Raw genomic sequence first — 24,791 nt, forward strand, 5'->3', positions numbered from 1 at the left:
CTGTCTAAAGACAGGTATTTGCACCACTTCCGGCCACACAGTCTCGGGTAAACTGCGGCATGACGTCACCCCCCCCCCCCCCATTGTGTTCTGGGAAAACTCGGCTCCCAGAACTCAGCGGGAGCCAATCGGCAGGCGTAGCGCGACTCGTGCATGCACCGTAGGGAACCGGGCAGTGAAGCCGGAGCGCTTCACTTCCTGGTTCCCTCACCGAGGATGGCGGGGGGCAGCAGAGTGACGAGCGATCGTTCGTCCTCTGCTGCAGACGGCGCTGGACTCCAGGACAGGTAAGTGTCCTAATATTAAAAGTCAGCAGCTGCAGTATTTGTAGCTGCTGGCTTTTAATATTTTTTTTTTTTAGCAGGCATCCATTTATGTTGTTTGTCCTAATTTAACCTGGCCAGCAGGGGGCCTTCTACCTTCTCTAAAGGTTTTTAGGAGAAGGTATGAGAGTTTGGCAAAACAAATCCAAGTTCAGCTCACTGAATATTGGATTCCCTAATTTTAAAGCATCTACAAAAAAGTTAGCTACTGTATGTCCGACCAGTCTGTCACTATTACACACGAACACTATGGGGGTTAATTACTAAAGGCAAATTCACTTTGTACTACTTAGAAGTGCAGTCGCTGAAGATCTGCGGGGGACATGCAAGAAAAATAAAAAACATAATTTTAGCTTGCACATTATTGGATAATAAAATCAGCAGAGCTTCCCCTGATTTCAGATCTTCCCCTCAGAGTTACAGCGACTGCACTTGTAGTGCAAAGTGGATTTGGCTTTCGTAAATAACCCCCTGTCTATCTATCTATCTATCTATCTATCTATCTATCTATCTATCTATCTATCTATCTATCTATCTATCTATCTATCTATCTTATGATCAAGTTGACAATTACAGCTACCCTCTCCATAAACATGCACTTACCATTACATCCTGCTCTGAGCTTTCTTCACTGATGTATCCATAATAGTCAAGAATTTTCTCTAGCTCTGTGATATTCCCAACATGACCAATTGATTTTCCAGTGTGACAGGTCTGGCAAAGCGCTGCATTGCCCATAACTCTCCTGCCCTAAGCTATGTGGTTCTCAGCAGTGTCAGTCATCCACGTGCAATCCAGACAAACGGGGCTTCTTCTCTATACTGTAGTCCACAAGATCCACTGTGCAGTCTATGTCCTTGCATTCTAGAATCACTTGTGGAATTCATCTCTAGCAACTGCAGACATCATACAGTGACCATTTCCAATTCAGGCACAGCCTGTCTATTTTTACACCTACTAGGCCAGTTATGCATGTAAATGAGGGTTAGGAGGGGGCTGCTTTTCAGTACACAGTCAGTCTTCTCAGCACATGGAGTATGAAATGCCTCTGCCCTACATGTGAGCCCTATTGAATTACTCACTGTGTGCCATGTTTTTCTTTTTTTTTCTGTACTCGCTGCCTTTCTGCTTATGTAATGAATGTTACTGATGTCTTAAATGTTTCCCACATCACTGTATTAAAGTCTTTAATGGATTGTCACATTATACAACCTATCTACGTACAAATGTATCCAAATGTTTTCAAGTAAAATAAACTAAAGTTTATATATCTGATAAAAGGCATTGCTATTCTTTTTACTTAAGTTATCACATAATGAGTAATATTCATATAACACCCACTGCAACAACATAATAAGCAAAATAGCTAGAGCTAGATGGTAATTGTATAAGATGTATAAAGTAAATTCAACACAGTTCATGAAATATGTATTTGAGTTTTACATTTAGATTATATTCCCCTTTTTGATTTGGACAAATCTCTTATAATACATTAATCAAACTCTCAAGCATTGAAAAATTCTATTTCATTTTCATTACTTTGAAATGTTACTTTACTTTGCATGTTAAAGAAAAAGATGAGATGGTGCGCTTATTTAATAATGTGCCATAAAGTAATATACTCAAAGAAGAAATACGATGAGTATCCAAACATACAAATAAATAAATAAATGTGAATAAAGTCCAACTAAAGCCCAATGGTAGGAGTTAGTTCATATAAAGGCAAAATTCTCATAGAGATAACTTGATAGAAGAAAAAAAAGATAAAACATCTATCCAAGCATCGACTGTTAAATTTATGAATTGGCCGCTCACCTCCAACAATGACCCAAGGGTCAAACAAGGCTCATCAGATAGTCAGATAAGGAATCCTGCTGATGAGCCGTGTTTGACCTTTGGGTCATTCAACAAAGTTCATGAAATATGTATTTGAGTGTTACATTTAAATTATCTTCCCCTTTTTGATTTGGACGAATCTCTTATAATACATTAATCAAACTCTTAAGCATTGAAAAATTCTATTACATTTTCATTACTTTCAAATGTTAGTTTACTTTGCATGTTAAAGAAAAAGATGGGGATGGTGCGCTTATTCAATAATGTGCCATAAAGTAATATACTGAGCGGCCAATTCATAAATTTAACAGTCGATGCTTGGATAGATGTGTTATCTGTTTTTTCTTCTATCAAGTTATCTCTATGAGATTTTTGCCTTTATATGAACTAACTCCTACCATTAGGCTTTAGTTGGACTTTATTCACATTTATTTATTTATTTGTATGTTTGGATACTCATCATATTTTTTCTTTGAGTATATTATTTTATGGCACGTGATTGAATAAGCGCACCATTCCCATCTTTTTCTTTTACAATTATTACGCAGTGTCTTTTGAGTACACTACAGTGGATGCAGCTAATTCACGGTCACTATACATGTACTATATATATTTTTTTTTATTTTCACTATATTCACTGGAGGTTGATGGTTTATATTTACTTAAAAATTAGAACATAGTAGCGCGCAAGTTTTTCTCTTCAAACACTTACTTTGCATGTTAGTACTCATCTGTTAACCACCATAATGAAGAACAATGGGCAAATGATGCTCAAGTTTGTTGGTCTTCTTGCAAAAAAATGTTATAGTACATGTCCTGATTCATTAAAAAAATTGATTAATAATCTCTGTATGTACTAATTGCACTACAACATAGGACACAACTGTACAATAACTGTAGCCATCATCTTCATCATATTTGCCCAGTATCTATTCATTTGCAGAGCTTCAGAAAATAATAACAAATGTTATTTTTTAATATACAACTATCATATTAAAAATCACTGTTATTGCATATTTCTATTGGTTAGCTCCCTACAATAATCCCTATAAAGGCTGCCTGGCATTCAGCTTGTATGTCATATCAGTACTTGTACTGTAGCTCCACTACTGGCTCCATCTTGAATTAAAGTGATATTAAAGTTTCACTTTTTTTTTTTTTTTAAACAAACTTACCTTTACTGTGCAGTTCGTTTTGCACAGAGTGGCCCTGATCCTCCTGTTCTGGGTCCCACGGCGGCTCTCGCAGCTCCTCCCCGCAATAGATAACCCCCTCTGGGAAGCTCTCTCCCGAGGGGGTTACCTTGCGGGCATGCTCCTGTGTCATACATTTGGCGTCCTTAGACCTCGACCCCTTTAAGTATTGTAAATGTAATTATTATCATTTTTTTGGAAATGCCATCACCAATTAAAGTATTACTAAAGGCAAACTTTTAATTTTGGATAGAGTAAGGGCTATAACCCCAGTCAGTTTTTGTTGCCATCTGTGTCACATTTGGGGACATATACATTCACTTCCTGTCCCATTTCCAAACAGGAATTGAGAAGAAATCCCTTTAAATTAAGGGAATCCCTTGGGGCTGGTCCCCAGAACTAAAGTCCCCATTGGACAATTGTTGCCCTCTTTTCTGGGGACAACCTTAAATGTGGGATTTTATTTACTTTCACTTTCAATAATAATGGTAAACAGGACAAATAGAGAGGGTGAATCTCCATAATAAGGGCACAGACAGCAATAAAAACTGACAGGGGTTCTAATTCCTCTGCACTCAATCCAAAAGTAAAGCTAAAAAGATTGCCTTTAGTTATACTTTAAAGCTGAGTCGGAAGATTCAGAACTTTTATGTACTCTATAGACCCCAATATCAGAGGTATAACATTTGGCACATCCCAAAGCAGACTGCGAACAGGCTTTTTTTTTACTGCAGAAGAGACATTGTATAACTCTTCTGCAATAAGGGGCCTCTCTGCTTGCAGTTTTTGAAAGCAGGATTTTAGTTCGGCTTTAACCTGTATGGCTGGCCTGAGTCACATGGGACAGTGCCTAGGGAAGCACCTTTCCTCTAGCCTCACAAAAGCCTATGAGAAATGTTATACCATTATAGACATAAACCATAAACCGCCTACTCCTGCCTGTTATAAGGGGGCAGGGTCTAGAAACATGAAACGCTGTCCACAGATAGATTGCTTCACCAATATGTCTGATGTGGAATGGATGTCCAAGCAGGCCTATACAAAAGAAATGCATTATAATGCTGCCTAATGTAGGTGCTATATTATTAACAAATGAACTCTGTCACACTATTTAAAGGATATACAGTGGGTGCTCAAGTCTAGCTCCATTTTAAAGAAAGCAATATATCCTGTAAGAACCTTACATACTTGCAGGTATGGAGCATACTTTAAGTTAAACAACAAACAATTGAAAAAAAAATACCTAGGAAACAAAACAAACCAAAAAATGATTCATTCACTGAAATGGTTAATCACTGGTTCTGTGGTGGAAACAATTGACATATCCTGGGAATGCAATTGTGACACGATAGTGATTATTTTTAGAGTAATGAATGACCTCTGAATTTTCCTTCATGGTTCTGCAGTCCAGCGCAGCTTAATTTAATACAGCAGTGACTGACAAACTTGCTGCTCTTGAAAAAGATTGTTCAAGTCCAGTGCTCGCGTATAAGAAAGCTTTGACTGCCAAAAATGTTCTAGATATTGTTATCTCCCCACTTTATATGTACGGTACTTTGATCATTATAAAAGCAGAAGTGGAAATACTTAGGCTGCATGCAAACAACAATTTGCATGAATTGCAAATTGCAATCTTTATTCTGACAATAGATGGCTTGTTCATACCAAAACACACTATATTTCTGTATTTGACAAGAGGGGGTTAATGTGAAAAAAAATGCAGCATGCAGGATTTTTTTTTCAATGCACAACATCGCAATTAAAGTGGAGTTCCACCAAAAAATGTAACTTCCGCTTTAAGGGAAGGTGGGGTGGGAGCGGAAACCTTCTTTTTAGAGGCATCCATCTCCCACTTCCTCCTGGGGCACTGCAGCTCCTCAAAGAAGTTCACCTCTCCCCCCTCCCTCTCGGCAATCATCTGGGACATGTCACATGTCCCAGATGATTGCCCGGCCAGTCACAGTGCACAGCGCGGCTCACGCATTCGCAGCGCATGCCCAGCCGCGAAGCCACAGCTGAGCGCCCACAGTAGTAATGCCGGTGCCGTGGAAATGAGGGGGAGAGGAGAGGGGCTTTGTTCCCCTGCATCACTGGACTGTGGGACAGGTAAGTGTCAGATTATTAAAAGTCAGCAGCTGCAGTATTTGTAGCTGCTGACTTTTTTTAAGTCGGAACTCTGCTTTAACTTGTAAAGCATCTTACAATAAAATAATGGATTTTCAAATTTTCTTGCATTATACTATTGCTTAAACTACATAAAAATTGCATGGCAACAATATGATGAGCTAATGCTATGATATCCATATAGCTAATATGGATGAATGTACAGATAGCAGTACATTTTTTTCTTCATATAACAAACTGATTACATTGATCCCTGACACAAAAGCTCTTTATTCCTTTGAGGCAGAAGGAAAACGATAAAGAATAGCTGGAGGAGGAGAGGTTGAAAAGCATAGGTTTGCTGATTTGAATGAGGTTGCTGGGGGTTCCTTAAACAATGAGCAACCACTGTCTCTTAGATATGTTCCCACTGACACCATTGACATTTTTAGCTATCTGTTAGGAGGCAATTATTTCCAATGACCACAAGTGTGTTGTAGATATAGTCATTTTTAGCAGGGGTTCTCTGAGATCGGAAAGATATTTCAAGTGTTCGGCCTCGTCCACACGATCGTTTTCCTTGGCAAAATCCATCAAGAAAAATGTTGGCAGAGCATTTTTGCAGAGAAAAACAGTCATGTGTATGTTTTTCATTGAGAAAACTGTCTTGGATCTCGACGAGAAAAAAAGAGAACATGCTCTCTTTTTTCTCGTCGGGAGTCTCAATTTCCTCTTCGTGTTTCTCATCGGGCTGGTTTACAATGAGAAACATGTTTGTGTGTATGCTTAGAAACCCGCACCTGCTCAGAATAAAGTATGAGACGGGAGCGCACCTTCGATAAAAGCAGCGTTCGTAATGGAGATAGCACATTCGCCACGCTGTAACAGACTGAAAAGCACGAATCGTCTCTCACCAAGCTTTTACTTAACACGCAGTAACATGAGATTAGCAAAAGCAGCCCCAAGGGTGGCGCCAGTGGAATTGAACTTCCCCTTTATTGTGCTGTCATACGTGTTGTACGTCACCGCGTCAACGAGATTTTGTCTTGACAGTGTGTACGCAAAGAAAGCTTGACAAGATTCTCGACAAGCCTGACAAGGACCTTGTGTGTACGAGGCCTTCCTCTGTGTTAAAACGGTTGAGAAAGGCTGATATAGGTCAAAGAGATCAGAGTCATGATTTGTCCGATTGTCATAATCAAGACTCACTTTAAGGTGAGATAACCACCAAATTATTGATTTTATTTATTTATTACAGGTACTTATATAGCACTGCCAATTTCCGCAGTGCTTCTTATATATATTATACATCCACATCAGTCCCTGCCCTCAAGGAGCGTACAATCTAAGGTTGATTATCTGCACCAAAAGCTCTTATACGAGTGGACTATAGAAGCAGTCATTCTACAACCCATAAGCATGCCCATATATCAAGGGTGCTCAACTTGTGGCCCACAACCTCAAACCAGGGAAGCATGTGCCCATGCTCTGGGATGGCAAATCAGCAAGCCCAGTTAGAGAGCATCAGAGTGCATTGAGCTGGCGCCGGCAGCTGAGGAAACAGGCAGCCACAAAGGGAGCAGTGCTTTCTCCAACACTGGCTGCTGTCCCAGGCAGAGTGATACTTGCACTTTGCCTGGGACCTTTCTAACAGCCTGGAGAGCAATGCCAACAGAAGCTGGAAGGAGAAAAGATCAGTGTAATTAACATCACATACGCTGCACGTTTTCAATGGGCAGATTAGCACTCATAAAAAAGGGTTATAAGGCTTATAAGTGCTTTCACACTGATCAGGAGCTGCAGTGCACCGCACTTGCGGCTTTCCTGCAGGTTAGCTGCACTAAGCGATAAACTTCTATTATATCCTGTAGGTTTGGTGCACATTCTTGAAGCACACCAAACCACAGCGCATCAGTGTGAAAACAGCCTTAAAGCGGGCTCAGGACAGTAAGGGCACATTTACATTTGCGGTTTGGGGGGGCGGTAGAACCCCATAGGTCATTGTGGCTCGCAAACAGTTAACAAATCATTAAAATGGCCCTTGCTCTTCAAAAGGTTAAGCATCCCTTCTTTATTTCAACACACATCTTCCATACTGGCTGTTTGATACTTGAGCAGTATCTCTCAGACCTGAAATTCTGGGGTAGCCCATACATAGGTTGATAGGAGAAAGTCTGATAAAATCTTTCTTAGCTCACAACTGGTCACGATATTTTCTAACACCATCTTTCCAGTAAAATTAGCTAATTCAATACGCTGTGGTTTCCAACAATGCGAACACACCGTATCCTAGCAACAACCAATTCCTGTGTTTGCTCCTGAGGCATATAGGCAATCATTACATAACAGGTAACCCACACATATCTCTCTCATTTCAGAAGGTTCCTTACGTACTACTAGATGTTTCTACCAACAGTTCTTAAAAGGGTAAAATAAAAAAGGAATACTTATCTACATATGCTGCAATAAATGGTCCATGATAGTCAAATCACATCGATTTTTACATAGCCCAAAGGTATAATAATGATATAGTTAACACATATAATAATTTTTCTTTTTAATCTCACCTTTCTATTGCAATATCAAAAAAAGGATTTTCTTTAAATTACGATTTTTAACGTCCCATTAATCCTCTATCTGGTATCCTGTATCTAGCAGCTGTGTATTAAACCTTATGAGGGATCAATGTAGCTGTTTTGTAGCTAACCTTTAAGCCTAGTACACATGGTCTGAATGTCAGGCTTCATCGGACGTTTTTTATTGGCCCAGGTGTATAGAAGCCGGTCCGATAGAAGCTGACCATTTGGCCGACTTCTATACTGAAAACCAGCAGCCGACCATCTCCTGATCAGCACTCTCAGCCAATGGCTTAGAGCGATGACCAGAGTGTTCTGGCGTTCCTATTCATAGACTAAGTGATTGATGTGATGACAAAAGCTTCCACCCGGCGCATAATGCGCGTCACCAGTTTCCGAAAGAAGCCGAATGTCGGTGCACAGGCGCCGTATAGAGCCGACTCGCAGTTTGGCTTCATTCGGAAACTGGTGATGCACATTACGCGCCGGGTGGAAGCTTTTGTCATCACGTCAATCACTTAGTCTCTGAATAGGAACGCCCACTCCCGCGGGATCCACTACCCGGAAGCCGGGGGTCGGGAAATAGCTATATGGCGGTATGTACAGCGAAAAAAAAAAAAAAAAACAGCATACTGTACATGTCGGCAGTATGCTGGATGGAATGGTATATACATGTTTTTAGGGTGAACCTCCGCTTTAATAAATGGACACTTACCTGTCCAGGGTGCCCGCGATGTTGGCAGCAGAAGACGAGCAACCGCTCATCTCTCAGCTGCCCGAACCGCCATCCTCGGTCAGGGAATCAGAAAATTAAGCGTTGCGGCTTCACTGCCCGGTTCCCTGCTGCGAATGCGGATCGATCCTCTCGTGTGTACGGGGCCTAAGAATTGCTAAGTTGCATTATAACAATTGTTTGCTTTTGGGTTTAATACTGCTTTAAACCTAATGTAAATAGTAAATGTATTACAATTATTTTTATTAATATTATAAACTCTTGGTTGTTCACAGGCAGATCTCTCATGAAAATGATGGTCATTAAGTTAATCCATACACTGCCTAATTGTGGAAAGGCATCCATACATCTGCTACATGAGTAGCAAATATCAAGTCACATATGGTCAGCCTTATGGTACCCATATGATACCTCATAAGACAAGCATATCACCTGATCTGGTATTTTTGTGGCCATAATGGGTGACAATCTTATGTCTGTGAAAGCCTGTAGACTGGCTAGCCACCACTGGGGATAGTGGGGATACAAGTGAACAGGCAGGTTAAGCTGGTCATACATGGATCGAAATTTGGTTGGTTCAGCAGGGACCAGCCAAATTTCGACCTATGTATGGGCACCCTGGTTGTACAGAAGTCGACTTATCGATACACTTCTGTACATTCACCCTGTCTGTTTTTGAATGTGTGGATGGGGGAGTCTGCACATTTGTTTTTAAATCAACCCACTGGTTAAGCAAAAGAAAAAAAATGTATAATATATGGCCTGCCTTAAATAGTAATATGAACATAGTTAATCCACTATATACCTTTTTTCTTTTGAATGATCTGTATACCATGGTTACATAATAAACTGCACAGTTTCTTCGGTGCTCAGAGTTCAGGAAGGTGGAGATTTTCCGCCTGTATACACGCCCACATGTGTGATGTCAATATCATGTGACCTGGCTATCTCTGAGAACAAGAAACTGTTCTCTCCAGCATAAAATACACAACTGAGCATGTGCAGGTTGAGGTTGGCTACCTTGCCTGTTCTTTCCAAGGTAGACATTGCAGGAGGGAGATGATCTGTGCATAAAGGATAAAAGAGCCTTTTTACAATGCAGAGGATTAACCCCTAAAGTTCCACAGTGAGAATAACAAGCATGCTATGATGCATGAACAGACTGATTTTACTGTTGTGGGTTTAGCAACACTTTAAAAAAGTTTGACTTCTATTGATCCCCCTGATAATCTAGTGCCAAACGATCTAAAACACACCCTCGGAAAAGCCAATCTTACTTTTGTACAGAGGGCTCTACAGACCCTGAGGAGGGACAGATTGTCCTTAAACAATGACTGCACTCTGAGTCTGAGCTCTATAGTAGGCTTTAGACTAAAATGCCTAATCAGTTCTTATTTTTAGAAAAACATTGCCATAAACCCAGTATCTGACATTTGCAGGAATAAAGTTTGTACAGGATACATGCTGTCACATGAAAAGAAAGATGAATGTTTCAGAGGTATTTAACGGGTGGAGAGACTACTAAATAAATGGTAGTTCCCTTTATTTTATACAATGAACAAAGGGAGTACCTCAGCTGTGCCGACATAATCACTTGATTGGAAGTCACAGAAATGCTCCAGGGGCTTTTGATAAATGCTAGGGAAGCTGAATCCTTATGACTCAGATCGTCATTGTCTCTACAGAACAGAACATTTTACATCGCTAGTCTTAAAAATACAACATGCACACTGTACATTTTACTCCCTACACTGTATGTTTGCCTTTCCAGATCACTGCAGTGCACAGTTACAGATTCCAGTATCTCTGCTAAATTCTCCAGTATTTACAATTTGAGATTTAGGAATCATGATAAGGAGATGACTTGTTGTGAGAAGTGATGTGTGGTGAAGTATGGTTGCGGGCAATGAGAAGATAAAAAAACAAGGTTATATAAGAAAAAAAAATACTTAGACTTAACTAAAACATTGTTATTTTACAAATAATGCTGTCACAGGCATTAGATTTTGCATTGATTGGACATCAATTTCATGATGTCTAGCTAAGCTTTGTCCTTCCTGTTAACATAAACATGTACACTTAAGCCCTGTACACACGATCGGTCCATCCGATGAAAACGGTCTGATGGACCGTTTTCATCGGTTAATCGATGAAGCTGACTGATGGTCAGTCGTGCCTACACACCATCAGTTAAAAAAAAGATTGTGTCAGAACGCGGTGACGTAAAACACAACGACGTGCTGAAAAAAACGAAGTTCAATGCTTCCAAGCATGCGTCGACTTGATTCTGAGCATGCGTGGATTTTTAACCGATGGACGTGCCTACAAATGATCGTTTTTTTTCTTTTGGTTAGGTATCCATCGGTTAAATTTAAAACAAGATTGCTTTTTTTTAACCTATGGATAAATAACCGATGGGGCCCACACACGATCGGTTTGGACCGATGAAAACGGTCCATCAGACCATTCTCATCGGTTTAACCGATCGTGTGTACGCGGCCTTAGACAATCAGAATGCATGTATTGCCTACAGAATTGTTAGTTTTAGACTGTGGTTAAACTAACAATTCCGAGACTGGGGGGAAAGAGTTAACATGTGTCCTGCTGTCCCCAGGCTTTTTGGATCCAGCCTGCCCACCTGTGATATAAATAAGGGGAAGGTCGGGTTTGGGGCCCTTTTTCCCATGGCCTGCTCAAAAGAGATGGCGTGATTACTGTAAAAGGGGAATACTACTCCTTGCAGTCCATCAGAGGCATGGGGAGCCCGAAGATCCTCCAAGCCTTGGAGAGCACCAAACAATGGACTACTACCTTTTGGGAAGTATGCCTAGGTAGCCTAGTAGAGATAGTCAGTGACATGTTTAAGTTATTGTTCACGTTAAGCTGTACTGCTAAGACTTTTACGTAATGTTGCATAAACAATTCTAAGCCTGGTCTAGAGTTCTTTACAGGGGTACATGATGGGTTCTTCTGGCACATCAAAAGAATTAGGGTCAGTAAAGCACATGTGGGGTATGAAGCAAAGCTCCTACAAAAGGTCTACTCGGCAAAACAAGCAGGAGGGGTAATACAGTTGCAATGGGTAACCAAGTTCTAGTGCAAGATACAATGCAGCCAGTCAAGGTACCTGGTGTATGTGACAGGTCCTCTGGTAGTGAGGGGGTCAGTGTTTTGGCTCCCTTCCAATTGGTCGGTCCCCCATAGAAACTGGGACTGAACCCCAGTCAAACCAAGCCTACTGGTACTAGACACATAAGCCATTCACTTTTTTTTTTTTTTTTAAGGTAGAAGATGATCTACCTTTACACTTTGGGTTGGGGGGACCAGAGCAACTAGAAGAACCTGCACAAACACATGAAGATCATAAATACTTCCTATCAATGAAGTTTAGGCAAAAAATTGTATTGCTGGAATGTTACAATGCAAAAACACAAGATATAACACGACATGTACAGCCTGTGTGGTTTTTAGTTGCAAAAATCTGCTTTCAACAATTGTTCATAATATCTTTTCCACTATGCTAGCTGCAACTACATTCACCATAAACACCTTTACTCATTTAAAGCGGAACTAAACCCATCGATTTAACGATTTCCCAGAGCAGTTACGTTCAAGGCATGCCGTGCATGATAACTGTCACAGCTGCTTCTGTTCTTAATTGAACTGTCAAGCCATCATACAGCTGGTGTCATAACTGATCACATGTGAAGCACCATGGCAACTGCAGATAAAGCTAAGAAGGTAGCTTCCTTGTCTGTAAAGGATAGGAGGGTTTAGTTCCGGTTTAACAGCATGAGGTCACAGTCTTAAAAAGAACTGTCTTTGTTGCCTATGGTACCGTTAACATCCTCTTCTTTCTTGCAGTGTATGATGAAAATAAAAACATGTGTCTTCATGATGGTTATAGTGACACAGGCACACGTTTTGCTTAGTGCAGCTGAAAATAACACCCAATCCAATTTCAACTTTTATCAATTAAATGTAATTGTACAAAAAATAATTAATTCAGATCAGATGCAATCAGCGAGAAAAAAAATTTGCTTTTCTAAAAATAGGTCTTATCAGGTAGGCAGTGTTCTGAAATATGGTGGCAGAGAAAGAAACTATTAGGCAATGCCTGTTGCACTGTAATCAGTGTTAAGGAAAGCTGAACAGATTACATTTTGTAATTAAAATGTGTGCTGGCTCACTACCAAATGTCTGGCAATAACCCATAAAATCAGACAAGGCAACATGTAAGAAAGTAAAAAAGAGTCTGAACATTTGGTAATCTGGCTTCTCAAATGAATATGTTAGCTGGACTTGGACTACTGAAGGAAAAGCTGTTCAGTTATTGTCTGAGGCCCCGTACACACGACCAGTTTCCTCGGCAGAATTCAGCTTCCGACCGAGTTTCTGGCTGAATTCTGCCGAGGAAACTGGCCGTGTGTACACTTTCGGCCGAGGAAGCCGACGAGGACCTCGGCGAGGAAATAGAGAACATGTTCTCTATTTCCTCGTTGTTCTATGGGAGCTCTCCTCCCGCCGAGGTCCTCGGCGGCTTCAGGGCTGAACTGGCCGAGGAACTCGACGTGTTTGGCACGTCGAGTTCCTCGGCCGTGTGTACGAGGCCTAAGTCAGACGGGGCTCAAAACATGACATTGGGGGTTATTTACTAAAGACAAATGCACTTTGCACTACAAATGCACTGAAAGTGAACTTGGAAGTGCAGTTGCTGTAGATCCTTGGGGGACATGCAAGGAAAATAAAAAAAAAAACAGCATTTTAGCTTGCACATGATTGGATGATAAAATCAGCAGAGCTTCCCCTAATTTCAGATCTTCCCCTTAGTTCTACAGAAACTGCACTTCCAAGTGCACTTTCATATGCACTTGTAGTGCAAAGTAGATTTGCCTTTCGTAAATAACCCCCATTATATTGTTTCTGAAAAAACATGTATTTGCTTTTCACATACATTTATGCCTCAGTATGTAATTGTAACAAACATTTGATAAATGAAATGGTGAAAAAAGAAAATTCTCCTAAAGCCTCGTACACACGACCAAGGAACTCGACGGGCGAAACACATCGTTTTTCTCGTCGAGTTCCTTGTCAGGCTGTCGAGGAACTCGACAAGGCAAGTTTCTTCATTCCCGTCGAGGAAATAGAGAACTTGCTCTCTTTTTGGCTCGTCGAGTTTCTTGCTGGTTTTTGCCGGGAAACTCGGTCGTGTGTACGAGGCTTAAGAATACACAGCTCTGCAGACAAAAGGTGAAAACATTCCCTTTCCAGGAACTTCCAATCTATTTAATCTACCCTACAAAATGACATTGTTTCCATTTAGAGGACGCCTTGCAATTTCCAGTTGTAAAAGAAGAGTTCAGATGGGTTTCCCCTCCATGAAACCTTCGATATTTCTCGACAGTCCACATAAAAGCCAGAAATAAAATGGCTTTATGGTTTGTTTCACGGCTCCCACTATAAACTTTTTTCTGCCATGAGTTCCATCGAAACTGGTAAAGTAATTTGCATCTATGTGTAATTTTTTTACTTTCCATATAAAATTATTCTTGGAATAGGCAGCTCACACTGACATCACACAATGTATATCCTAAAGATACAGAAAACTGCTCTGTGCCTGCTCCTTGTTCCCCCTAGGGGGATTTGGAGGTGAATGTTCCTTTACTCTTCTGAGGGGTGATTGATACATTGGAATATCATCAATATGTCATGTAAGATTGGCGATGTCTTAAAAACCATGTTCTTTGTCTATGAGTTTTTTGATAATTGCTACATTATCTGTTTTTCAAATCCCTCTGCTGTACTGGCTGTGGGTGCTGTAGCATTGTATTGTTTGTGTATTGGAGTCACAGTTGTGACTATTGTTTGTATTTTAACTGTTTATAAATGGAATAAAAAGAATAATAATAAAAAAAAGATACAGAAAAACGAAATTACAAATTAAAGAATAACTAAAAGGCAAAACTGTTTTTTTAAAGAGGATGTAAAGGTACATTTTTTTCCCCCTAAATAGCTTCCTTTACCTTAGTGCAGTCCTCCTTCACTTACCTCATCCTTCCATTTTCTTTTAAATGTCCTTATTTCTTCTGAGAAATCCTCACTTCCTGTTCTTCTGTCTGTAACTCCACACAGTAATGCAAGGCTTTCTCCCTGGTGTGGAGTGTCGTGCTCGCCCCCTCCCTTGCACTACAGGAGAGTCAGGACACTCTCTACGTTGCAGATAAAGAAAGGAGCTGTGTGTTAGTGGGCATCCTGACACTCCTGTAGTCCAAGCTAGGGGACGAGCATGACACTCCACACCAGGGAGAAAGCCTTGTATTACTGTGTGGAGTTATAGACAGAAGAACAGGAAGTGAGGATTTCTCAGAAGAAATAAGAACATTTAAAAGCAAAATTGGAAGGATGAGGTAAGTGAAGGAGGACTGCACTAAGGTAAAGGAAGCTATTTAGGGAAAAGAATGTACCTTTACAACCCCTTTAAGTTGTGGATAGAGTGAAGAGGAATTAGAACACCCATCGGTTTTTTTTTTTGCTCTGTACTATATTTTTGGCAGCAGTCTATTTTTTTTTTTTTGTATTGAGCACTGGGAAATCTACTGTCACTGCTAAGGAAAAATATGTCCCAATTAAAAAAAAAAAAGAACATATTTGGCCATGCAAAAAAGAAAAAAGAAATGAAAATGGTTATAACCCTCCTTTACTCTATCTGAAAATATATATTTTTTTGCTTTTAGCTTTATTTTAAGATTACCATAAACCAACTGACACCATTATTGACACCATCGTATTGCGTATTGAGATATTTCAGCTAGCTGTGTGAACTGGCTGAAGAACTTACTTTAGGAGGGGACATGTCTCCAACAGTGACTATCTTTAGTTTACTCCTAATGGGCATATAAGAGAAGAAGAAGATTTGAGAGCTTTGAACACCCGGTTGCTGACCTTTCTTAAATTGAATGTCTGATTGAACAGTTTGTGTGGCTGTGGTCTTGGCACAGGCAGAAATTCCCTACGCCTTATTTTAAGTTGAAGGGTAGTAGAACCATAGCTCTATATTACAGACTTTACAGTTTGCTAAATAAGTCTACACTGTCTAAAAAGCCTTCAAATGACCAATCAAGCACAGGGAATTTTAGTAAACACAGCAGAAATATTCCTGCAGACAACTGCAATTGCAACAAATACTGTTTTTCTAAACATCACATCAACAACAGAAACAACTACCTTATTAGTAAATCACTCATATAAATCCAACCAGCTCATCCATAATCAGCTTCTTTAAAAAACAAACTGTCCAGGGTGCATAATCCACACGCTCCTTCATGTTAGCAAACAATGTTATTTCCCAAATGATAATCAGCACCCTCAAAGTAGAAGTTATAATTGAGCTTTATTTCACCAGAATTTGATAAAGACTCGGGAGGTTAAAACATGTTGCACATGCTATGCTTTAAACCAATGGAATTAGGATTTGATTTTTAAATATCTATATCTCAATCATCCATTGAAAATAACATGATTAGCAACTCACTACAAGGTTTATATGCACTTGTACAATTGACCTTTAATGAATTCCCCCCAAACCCTCTGAATTACTCCTACTAAGACAAATCAGCAATTTTCGCCAGTGTACTCATGGTAGCCTCCAGTGACTGCTTCAAATATGGATTTCCCATAAGAAAAAACGGGGACAATGTGTGCATGTGACACATGAAGCGTCTGTTTTTGAGAGAAAAGATGAAGAGCTCTGAGTGGGCCACACACTGAAGATTGCTCAAATCAACCCTGGGTCATCTTCAAATATTCTAAAACATTTGAATCCCTAATGTAACACTACAACTTGAATAATCCTGGGACCTTGACATACTACTATCTCCTTACCTTTCTCCCCTACTCCTCCCTTTCTGTGCATTACTGCATGTTTAACACAGTATATTCCAGTGTGTTACTGCACGTTTAATGCAGCATATTTTTGTGCATTAGTGCACGTTTAGGCCGGGTTCACACCTATGCGAATTGAGTGCGGCCTAAACCGCATCCAATTCGCAGAACATTTCTAAATACATTGTTTTCAATTAAGCTGGTTCACATATGTGCGGTGCATTCGCACTGTGCATTGCTGAAAAAACTTGTGCGTTTTCTAGGCATTGCGGTGCGGCTCAGGTGCGAATTCAGGCCCATTATTTTCTATGGGAATGCATCTGGTTCGCAGATGTTTTATTTCTCTTCAGGATTTCTCTCATTCTACTCAATACACTTCCCCACTCCCCTCCCCTCTCCCAGGTCTCCAAATTCGCAGCTAAAACAGAGCTGATCTGCTGAACAGTTCTCTTATCTCTCTGCAGAGAAAAGAGAGCAGAAATTCGCACCGCATAAGTGTGAATCCGGCCTGAACGTTGTATATTGTGTTATGTGCCGTGTAATGCTGTATTTTTCTGTGAAATCTGCACCACACAGGGTGATTAGGGTGTGCCCAAGCACACCTGGCACACCCTGTGTGCATGCCTATGATCGGCTAATCATACCACACTATACCTCCACCTAAAATAGATACCCCATATGGTTCTCACGTTGAGTTTAGAGAAGAGAACCCAGCTAAGGTTTGAGTGACAACCGTTAAAGAAATCTCTAATGTTGTAACTTGTGTTACTTAAGCCCCGTATACACGACCAGTTTCCTCGGCAGAATTCAGCTTCCGACCGAGTTTCTGGCTGAATTCTGCCGAGAAACCCGGCCGTGTGTACAATTTCGCCGAGGAAGCCGACGAGGACCTCGGCGAGGAAATAGAGAACATGTTCTCTATTTCCTCGTTGTTCTATGGGAGCTCTCGTCCCGCCGAGCTCCTCGGCGGCTTCAGTGCTGAACTGGCCGAGGAACTCGATGTGTTTGGCACGTCGAGTTCCTCGGCCGTGTGTACGAGGCCATATAGTTGAATATACTGTGCTCAAGTACAAATGCTCCATTTTTGATTATACAATAAAAAAGTTATCGGAAAAAAAAAAAAAAGATTTCTCAAATCAGGGCAAATATAAAGATGGCAGCACAGTGAAGTTTACTGGATTGGGGCCTAAAGGCAAGTATTTGTCCCAGTGTGAGGCAATCATGGGGTTCAGTGAAATATATTAAAGGACAATTGTACAAAGACACAATTACCCTTTAAAAGAAACATGCACTGAGAATAATATGTAAGCAGGCACTGATAATAACTATGTCTTTTAAAATATTTCTTAGATGTCATGCTGACCCACTGGCTTCAAAACATTCTGAGTCACTGGCATTTTTAGAAGGAGGTCACAAATGGCAGCCCATGTACCTTCTCTCTGGTTTCCATGGAGTAAAAAAGAATGGATCACAATGCCAGTCCTTCTCAAGTCAGAAAAGGATGATAACAGACAACAATGACCATACACAGCACTATTTGCTTTTTTTATGGAACTCTTTTCTTAATATTAACATACCGTTTTATTGCTGATATTTTCATTAAAAGACATGACATGATAATGTGATTTTTTTTCTAACTATGTATAATAGAGAGCTGACAGAAATTAAGTTGTTATTTAAATTTTCCACAAGGAAATGACATAATAATTTCACCTAGGACTGAACAGTAGGGAACAATAAACCATCGATCAAACCCCACCCTGCATCTCCAGAAATCAGGGCAGATGGTGACAGGCTTTATAAATGTACACCAGGGACTGCCTGTGTACAGAAGGAATAATTACATTACATCGGACATGTTATTTATAACACATGCCTACTTTTATTGCTGATACAAGAGTACTCATGAATTATTTTTTTATTTTCTTCAAATGGTTCTATTAGCTGCACATATTCAATAGTTATTTGTATTTTATTTTTTAAAAGGGGTTTAAACTTTATGTATAAATCCATTTCAGACTACTCTATTACCACTTTAAAAATTAATTAGACACACAAGATGTGAATAGGCAAAAAGAATAAAGAAAATGTGTAATTTAGGGCACGACTAATCTAAAGTAGACAACAGTGTCTACAATGCATCACAGCAAATAAAATGCAGCTATTTCAAACATTTCTCTTTAACTGTATACCCAGTGGCGGCTGGTGCTCAAAGTTTTTGGGGGGGGCGCAAACTAAAAAAAAAAAAGAATTGCAGCCTCACTGTGCCCATCAAATGCAGCCACTGTGCCATCAATTGTCACCACTGTGCCATGCCATCAAGTGCAGTCACTGTGCCATGCCATCAAATGCAGCCACTGTGCCATCAATTCGCACCACTGTGCCATACCATCAAACGCAGCCACTGTGCCATGCCATTAAACGCAGCCACTGTGCCATCAATTGTCACCACTGTTCCATGCCATCAAATGCAGTCACTATGCCATGCCATCAAATGCAGCCACTGTGCCATCAATTCGCACCACTGTGCCATGCCATCAAACGCAGCCACTGTGCCATGCCATCAAACGCAGCCACTGTGCCATCAATTGTCACCACTGTTTCATGCCATCAAATGCAGTCACTATGCCATGCCATCAAACGCAGCCACTGTGCCCATGAATTGTCACCACTGTGCCCTTTAATTGTCGACACTGTGCCCATTGATGTCACTGTGCCCTTTAATTGCCGCCACTGTGCCCATTGTCCCCACTGTGCCAATTGTACCCACTGTGCCCATTGTCACCACTGTGCCAATTGTCACCACTGTGCCCATTGTCCCCACTGTGCCAATTGTCCCCACTGTGCCCATTGTCACCACTGTGCCCATTGTCACCACTGTGCCCATTGTCACCGCTGTGCCCTGTAAAATGCCCCCCCTCCGCCCGACACTTGCCTTTCTGGAAGTCAGCCATCCTCCTAGTCCTTCCACGTCCCTCAATGTCTTCTCCCGCCCACAATGACGCTTTAGCCAATCAGGTCACCGATAACCAGAACCGGTGAACCTAATTGGCTGAGACGCCTGTCAGTCTTATCCAAGGAACGCACCCCCCATACGTTCCCTGGATAAGCATCCGTAAGGCTGAGGGCTGTACTCGGAAAGCCTATCAGAGCCGCTGGCTCTGACAGGCACTTCCGCACAGCCAACCAGCTGCCGTTAATCAGGTGGCCGGCACTCAAGGTCCGGCCATCTGAATAGACCAGCGGCCGGCAAGAATAACACAGCTTCATGCAATGCATGAATCTATGTTATTTCAGTGGCGGCGCTCCAGCGCCCTCTATAGACGCACCGCCACTGTGTATACCCATAAAGAGACTTCATTAATATTCGATATAGAAGTCTTTATCAAACAGGATTCTTCCTGGGGTTGCTAGAGGTTCCTTGAGCAGTGAGCAATGAATCAATCTGCTGCCAACCCTCACCACCAATGCAAGAGGTCACTTCTACACTGTCTACTAATGTTACAGGAGTCTACCGCAAATCTAAGGCTTTATGTACACTAGCTGAGCTTTTGGCGTTTTCATACCAAAGCTCCTAAACTCAGCTTCATAAAATCCTGTGTCAATGTACACATAGGCTTTTAGCAGTGTTTAGTAGCTGCTATGGTTAGGTGAGGTTCAACCTCCCTCAATCTCGCTCTCCTGAACGTGGAAGAATCGCACTCAGGATATTAATGTTTTGATGGCAAAACGCGGCAAAATTGCCTTTTCCCGCGGTAAACAACGGCAAGTTTACATGAAGCTTTCCTGTCTTGGCTTTTTTTTTGCTCCTCCTCCCCCCTTCCCAGCACCCCCATAGAAAGCCACTTGATTTGGGGGCACTTGTGCAGACTCGATTTCGAGCTTGGATGTGTGACTCTAATGACACACATAGTGCGGCTCTGCCCCTCCTCCGCTCACTGCTTCTCACTGGATTTGACTGATAGCAGCAGGAGCTAATGGCTGCTGCTCTCAGGCACAATGCTGGATAAAAATCAAGCCAAGGTATTTAGTGGGGGCTGGGGAGGGCAGCTGAACACAGGTTGTTTACCTTAATGCAGAAAATGTATTAAGGTAAAAAAAAAAAACTTCTACTTTTGAAACCACTTCAATACATCATTATGTATGTATTGTTCAAATGCAAGCCATGTACACGTACTTGGTATGAGCCCTTTAGCTGATCCTGTACAATAGGCTCCTGCTCTGTTCTGTCTTAAGTTTTGGGCTGTGGGTAATCTCTCTGCCAAGCCACATACAGTGCAGGGCTATTAACCCTGCATTGTACCGGAGGAGGTGAGTACATGGCCGTGCCTGAGAGCACCTTAGAGGGGTGGTAGCATTGAGCCAGTTGCATTGCGTCTGCTGGAGCCAGAAAGAAGTTTTACACCTTTTCTACGCTCCCCTAGACTGAAATAGCATTTAACCCCTGCAGTGCACGGGGCCTACTGTGAGGCCCCGTACACACGGCCGAGGAACTCGACGTGCCAAACACATCGAGTTCCTCGGCGTGTTCAGTCCTGGAGCCGCCGAGGAGCTTGGCAGGCCGAGTTCTCCCATAGAACAACGAGGAAATAGAGAACATGTTCTCTATTTCCTCGCCGAGGTCCACGTCGGCTTCCTCGGTCGAAGTGTGTACACACGGCCGGGTTTCTCGGCAGAATTCAGCTCTGAACCGAGTTTCTGGCTGAATTCTGCAGAGAAACTCGGTCGTGTGTACGGGGCCTCAGGGTTGATTTTGTCTAATCACCGGAGTTCAGCTTTAAGGAGAAAATTAAATGAACACAATGGGTAATGTGTCAGTAAAAATATATTTTCATCCTAAGCATCTATAAAGTTTTTATTTTCTGGAGTAGAACAGACTTTGGGCTGGTTCACACCAGAAACGCACGAGAACTTTCATTTGAATGAGCTGCAAAAAAGCACTGGACCATACAAAAAGTAGTGCTTACAAAAAGTAGTGCTACTTTTAAAAACACACTGCACAAAACTGCATTGTACTGCGGTTCCATGCAGTTTGGTGCCCAAATACGCCCTATATTTGTGATCTGTGTTCGGGCTGCTATCAACAATACATTGGCACCCACATGCAGATTGCAAGGACAGCACATTTGAATGCAGTGCGGAGAACGTGCACCGTGTTTTGTTGTGAACCAGCTCTTTAAAAAGTTTATGACTCATTTTTTTCTCTACTTATTTCTCTTTCATTAGGGGCTCCACAGTTCACACACAAGGCAGGGGTGAAAAGATAAAAAAAAAAAAAACATACTTGAAAACACTGAATCTACAACCACTGCCACCTTAAGACAAATTAATGGAATAACAGAGCTTATTGGCTTCTAATTGGCATATTGGCACGACACTACTGTCAAATATCTAGCCATACAACTGATGCTGTGGGTTCATAATACTGCTAAGTTGTGACTGTAAAGTACTGACTTCTGTTCTGGCCATACAAGGGGCCAAAATGTACTCTATAAATGCAAGTAATTGATTATATACTATTGGAATTTGGCAGGATGGGGGTTTCGCTCACACAAGGAATTTTTCTAACAGGCTTGGTAGAGGCTTCACACTGCCTACACCACAGCGAGGTGCGGAAAATAAGTGTTCCGTGCGCATTTCCTGCACCACGTTCAAAGCACACTGTCTTTGCAACTTTTTGCAAGTGCCAACACATTGTTAATGGAACCGCGGATCGCATGGTACAGCAGTGCAATTTTTCTATTTTCAAAGGTAGTGCATGCACTACTTTTGTGCACTTTGCAGCCTACTCAAATGAATGGACTGCCAAATCACACTGCATGGGGAATGCGCAGGAATCACACAGAAATGTGGTGTAATTCTGGTGTGAACTTGTCCCAAAAGAAGTTTCTTTTTTCAAAGCTGAACAATGTTTTTTAATCTACTGGGAACACTTGAATGCATGATAAATTATATTGGAAAGATGAACCCTTTAATGATCACATAGGCCAACTGAATTCCAGTAAAAAAATGTTACACTGAACATTAACTTTTTGATCTTTTCGGTCACTTTCCCTGAAAACATATCAATGAAGGCATTACAATACCATTGTTTATTTGCTTATTTGTTTGTTCTTTGTATATATTCCCAGGGGTAGAGCTCTGTAATTCACTTTGAATTAACATCCATAAAAAGATGTCCTTGCATTTTAAGAATTAGGACAAAGCTTTGTAAAGAAAATGACACATCCAGGACACAGATTTAAAGTAATAAATTAAAAGTGCATTCCAGGAGAAGAAACAAATACCAAGCCTAACGTCATAACAGTCCCAATATGAGATGGGACAGAGGGGAATTGTTTAATAGGCATACAGTAAGTAAAACCTTGGTTTGCGAGCATATTTCGTTCCAGAAACATGCTTGTAATCCAAAGCACTTGTATATCAAAGCATTTTTTTTACAGGGTATAAAAGAGAAGAGAGGCACCTCTAAGTGTAGCAATAAGTTGCAAAATGTTGTACCTTCAATAAATGTAACCAAATTGCTACATTTAGAGGCTCCTCTCTTCTTTTTTATACTCAGTTGTGACATGACACTACTCTTATATCAAGACAGATGTCATCGGATGACAGGGCAGATGGATGGATGGATGGACGGATGACAGGGCGGTCCCCGCACACTGTGCAGGGACCGCCCTGTCTTTTCTCCGCTCTCCCCTATGAGGGAATCGGATGAACACGGACCGTCTGTCCGTGTTCACCCGATCCGCCAGACGGATGGAAAAGTAGGTTTGTCCTCCGTCACAATTTGGCGGATCGAAGCGGGTCGGATGTCAGCGGGCATGTCACCGCTGACATCCGCGGCTCCAAAGAGGAGCACGGAGCGCCCTTTCAGGTCCGCCTAAAAAACTGGGAGGCGGACCTGAACGGGCCGCCCGTGTGAAAGAGCCCTAACTATTTAAAGGGAGGTATACAGTATATAGCAATTCAAACTATTCCCAAAGTAACCTAAAAGAAAGTCAACAGCAACTAAAAGAAAAGGTTTAATACTTACCTTTCTGGTAGTTGGAGTGTAAAATCTTTAGCTGGCCATACATTATACAATTTTCTTATTCATTTTCCTTTAGATTTACCTTCAATTATATAGTGCAAGAGCCTGCCTGACTGCATATACATTTATGTTTAGGTTTCACCTCTTATTATACGGTTTTGATAAATCTAAAGGAAAATTGTACAAGAAAATTGTATAATGTAAGGTCAGCCTTTGTTTTTATGAAGAGCTAGAAAAGTCACAAGTATCTGATACTTTCAGGTGTGTAATATAGCAATGACCCGCTGGCCACCCACATGCTGCTACAACACGACTTTATCCTGTAGTGAAATGGCGGCTGGCAGAAGGATACATAGTGACAGGCAGTGGGGACACTATCTGACCCGAAGATTCACCATATGCTATCAAAGGAACCTTCCACAGACCTTGCAGTTTTTAATAACTTATGTGACTTTTAAACCTATGGCATTGAATAGCATACAAAAAAAAGTAACAAGACAAACTGCATGCCTCAACACTGGCCCAGTTCTATCTAACATGGAGCAAGGATAGATTGGAATTTCCAATTCATTACCTATACCTTTGAATAGATCAATGTGTATTAGCATGTCAAAGAGGGAACAAAGCATCCATTCAAATTAATAGATTTTTCGTATAGCCCAGGGTTAGAGTTTTAAGTTGGCCATACCTGGTTCAAAATTCGGCTGGTTACATAATTAGTCTGGTTGAACAAAAAAAGTCCATCTAGTTCAACCAATAAAAGGGAAAAAAAACATTTTACAATCTTATATACACAAAAGCATACCCACTAGTGATCCAGCGGAAGGCAAAAAAAAACAGCAGAGCATGATCCAATTGTCTCCAGCAGGGGGAATAAAATCCTCCCTGATCCCCGAGAGGCAATCGGATATTCCCTAGATCAGCTTTATCTATAAATGTTAGTATCCAGTTATATTATGTATATCTAGGAAACAATCCAGGTCGTTTTTAAAGCAATCTACTGAGCTGGCTAGAACCAGCTCTTGAGGGAGTCTGTTCCACATTTTCACAGCTCTTACTGTAAAGAAACCTTTCTGTATCTGGAGATTAAATCTCCTTTCCTACAGACATAAAGAG

The 24,791-nt window shown here is 41.1% G+C and overlaps 1 protein-coding gene across 32 annotated transcripts in view; it reads right to left on the reverse strand.

The window, feature by feature from the left end:
• The window catches only part of ANK2 (ankyrin 2), a 711,894-nt gene that overhangs the window by 273,009 nt on the left and 414,094 nt on the right, over positions 1 to 24,791 (reverse strand). For 17 of the 32 annotated variants that reach the window (XM_040328906.1, XM_040328889.1, XM_040328880.1 and 14 more), the window contains exon 1: positions 927 to 1,560. The exons of 3 other annotated variants lie outside the window; for them this stretch is intronic. In XM_040328906.1, the coding sequence (XP_040184840.1) occupies positions 927 to 1,061 (135 nt within the window). In that variant the 5' untranslated portion in view covers positions 1,062 to 1,560. Of the gene's footprint in view, positions 1 to 926; positions 1,563 to 24,791 lie in introns of those variants that run through there. 12 more of the 32 variants (XM_040328844.1, XM_040328730.1, XM_040328804.1 and 9 more) reach the window with 3 other exon arrangements.

This window comes from Rana temporaria, chromosome 1 (genome assembly GCF_905171775.1).
Source record: "Rana temporaria chromosome 1, aRanTem1.1, whole genome shotgun sequence".
NCBI lineage: Eukaryota > Metazoa > Chordata > Amphibia > Anura > Ranidae > Rana > Rana temporaria.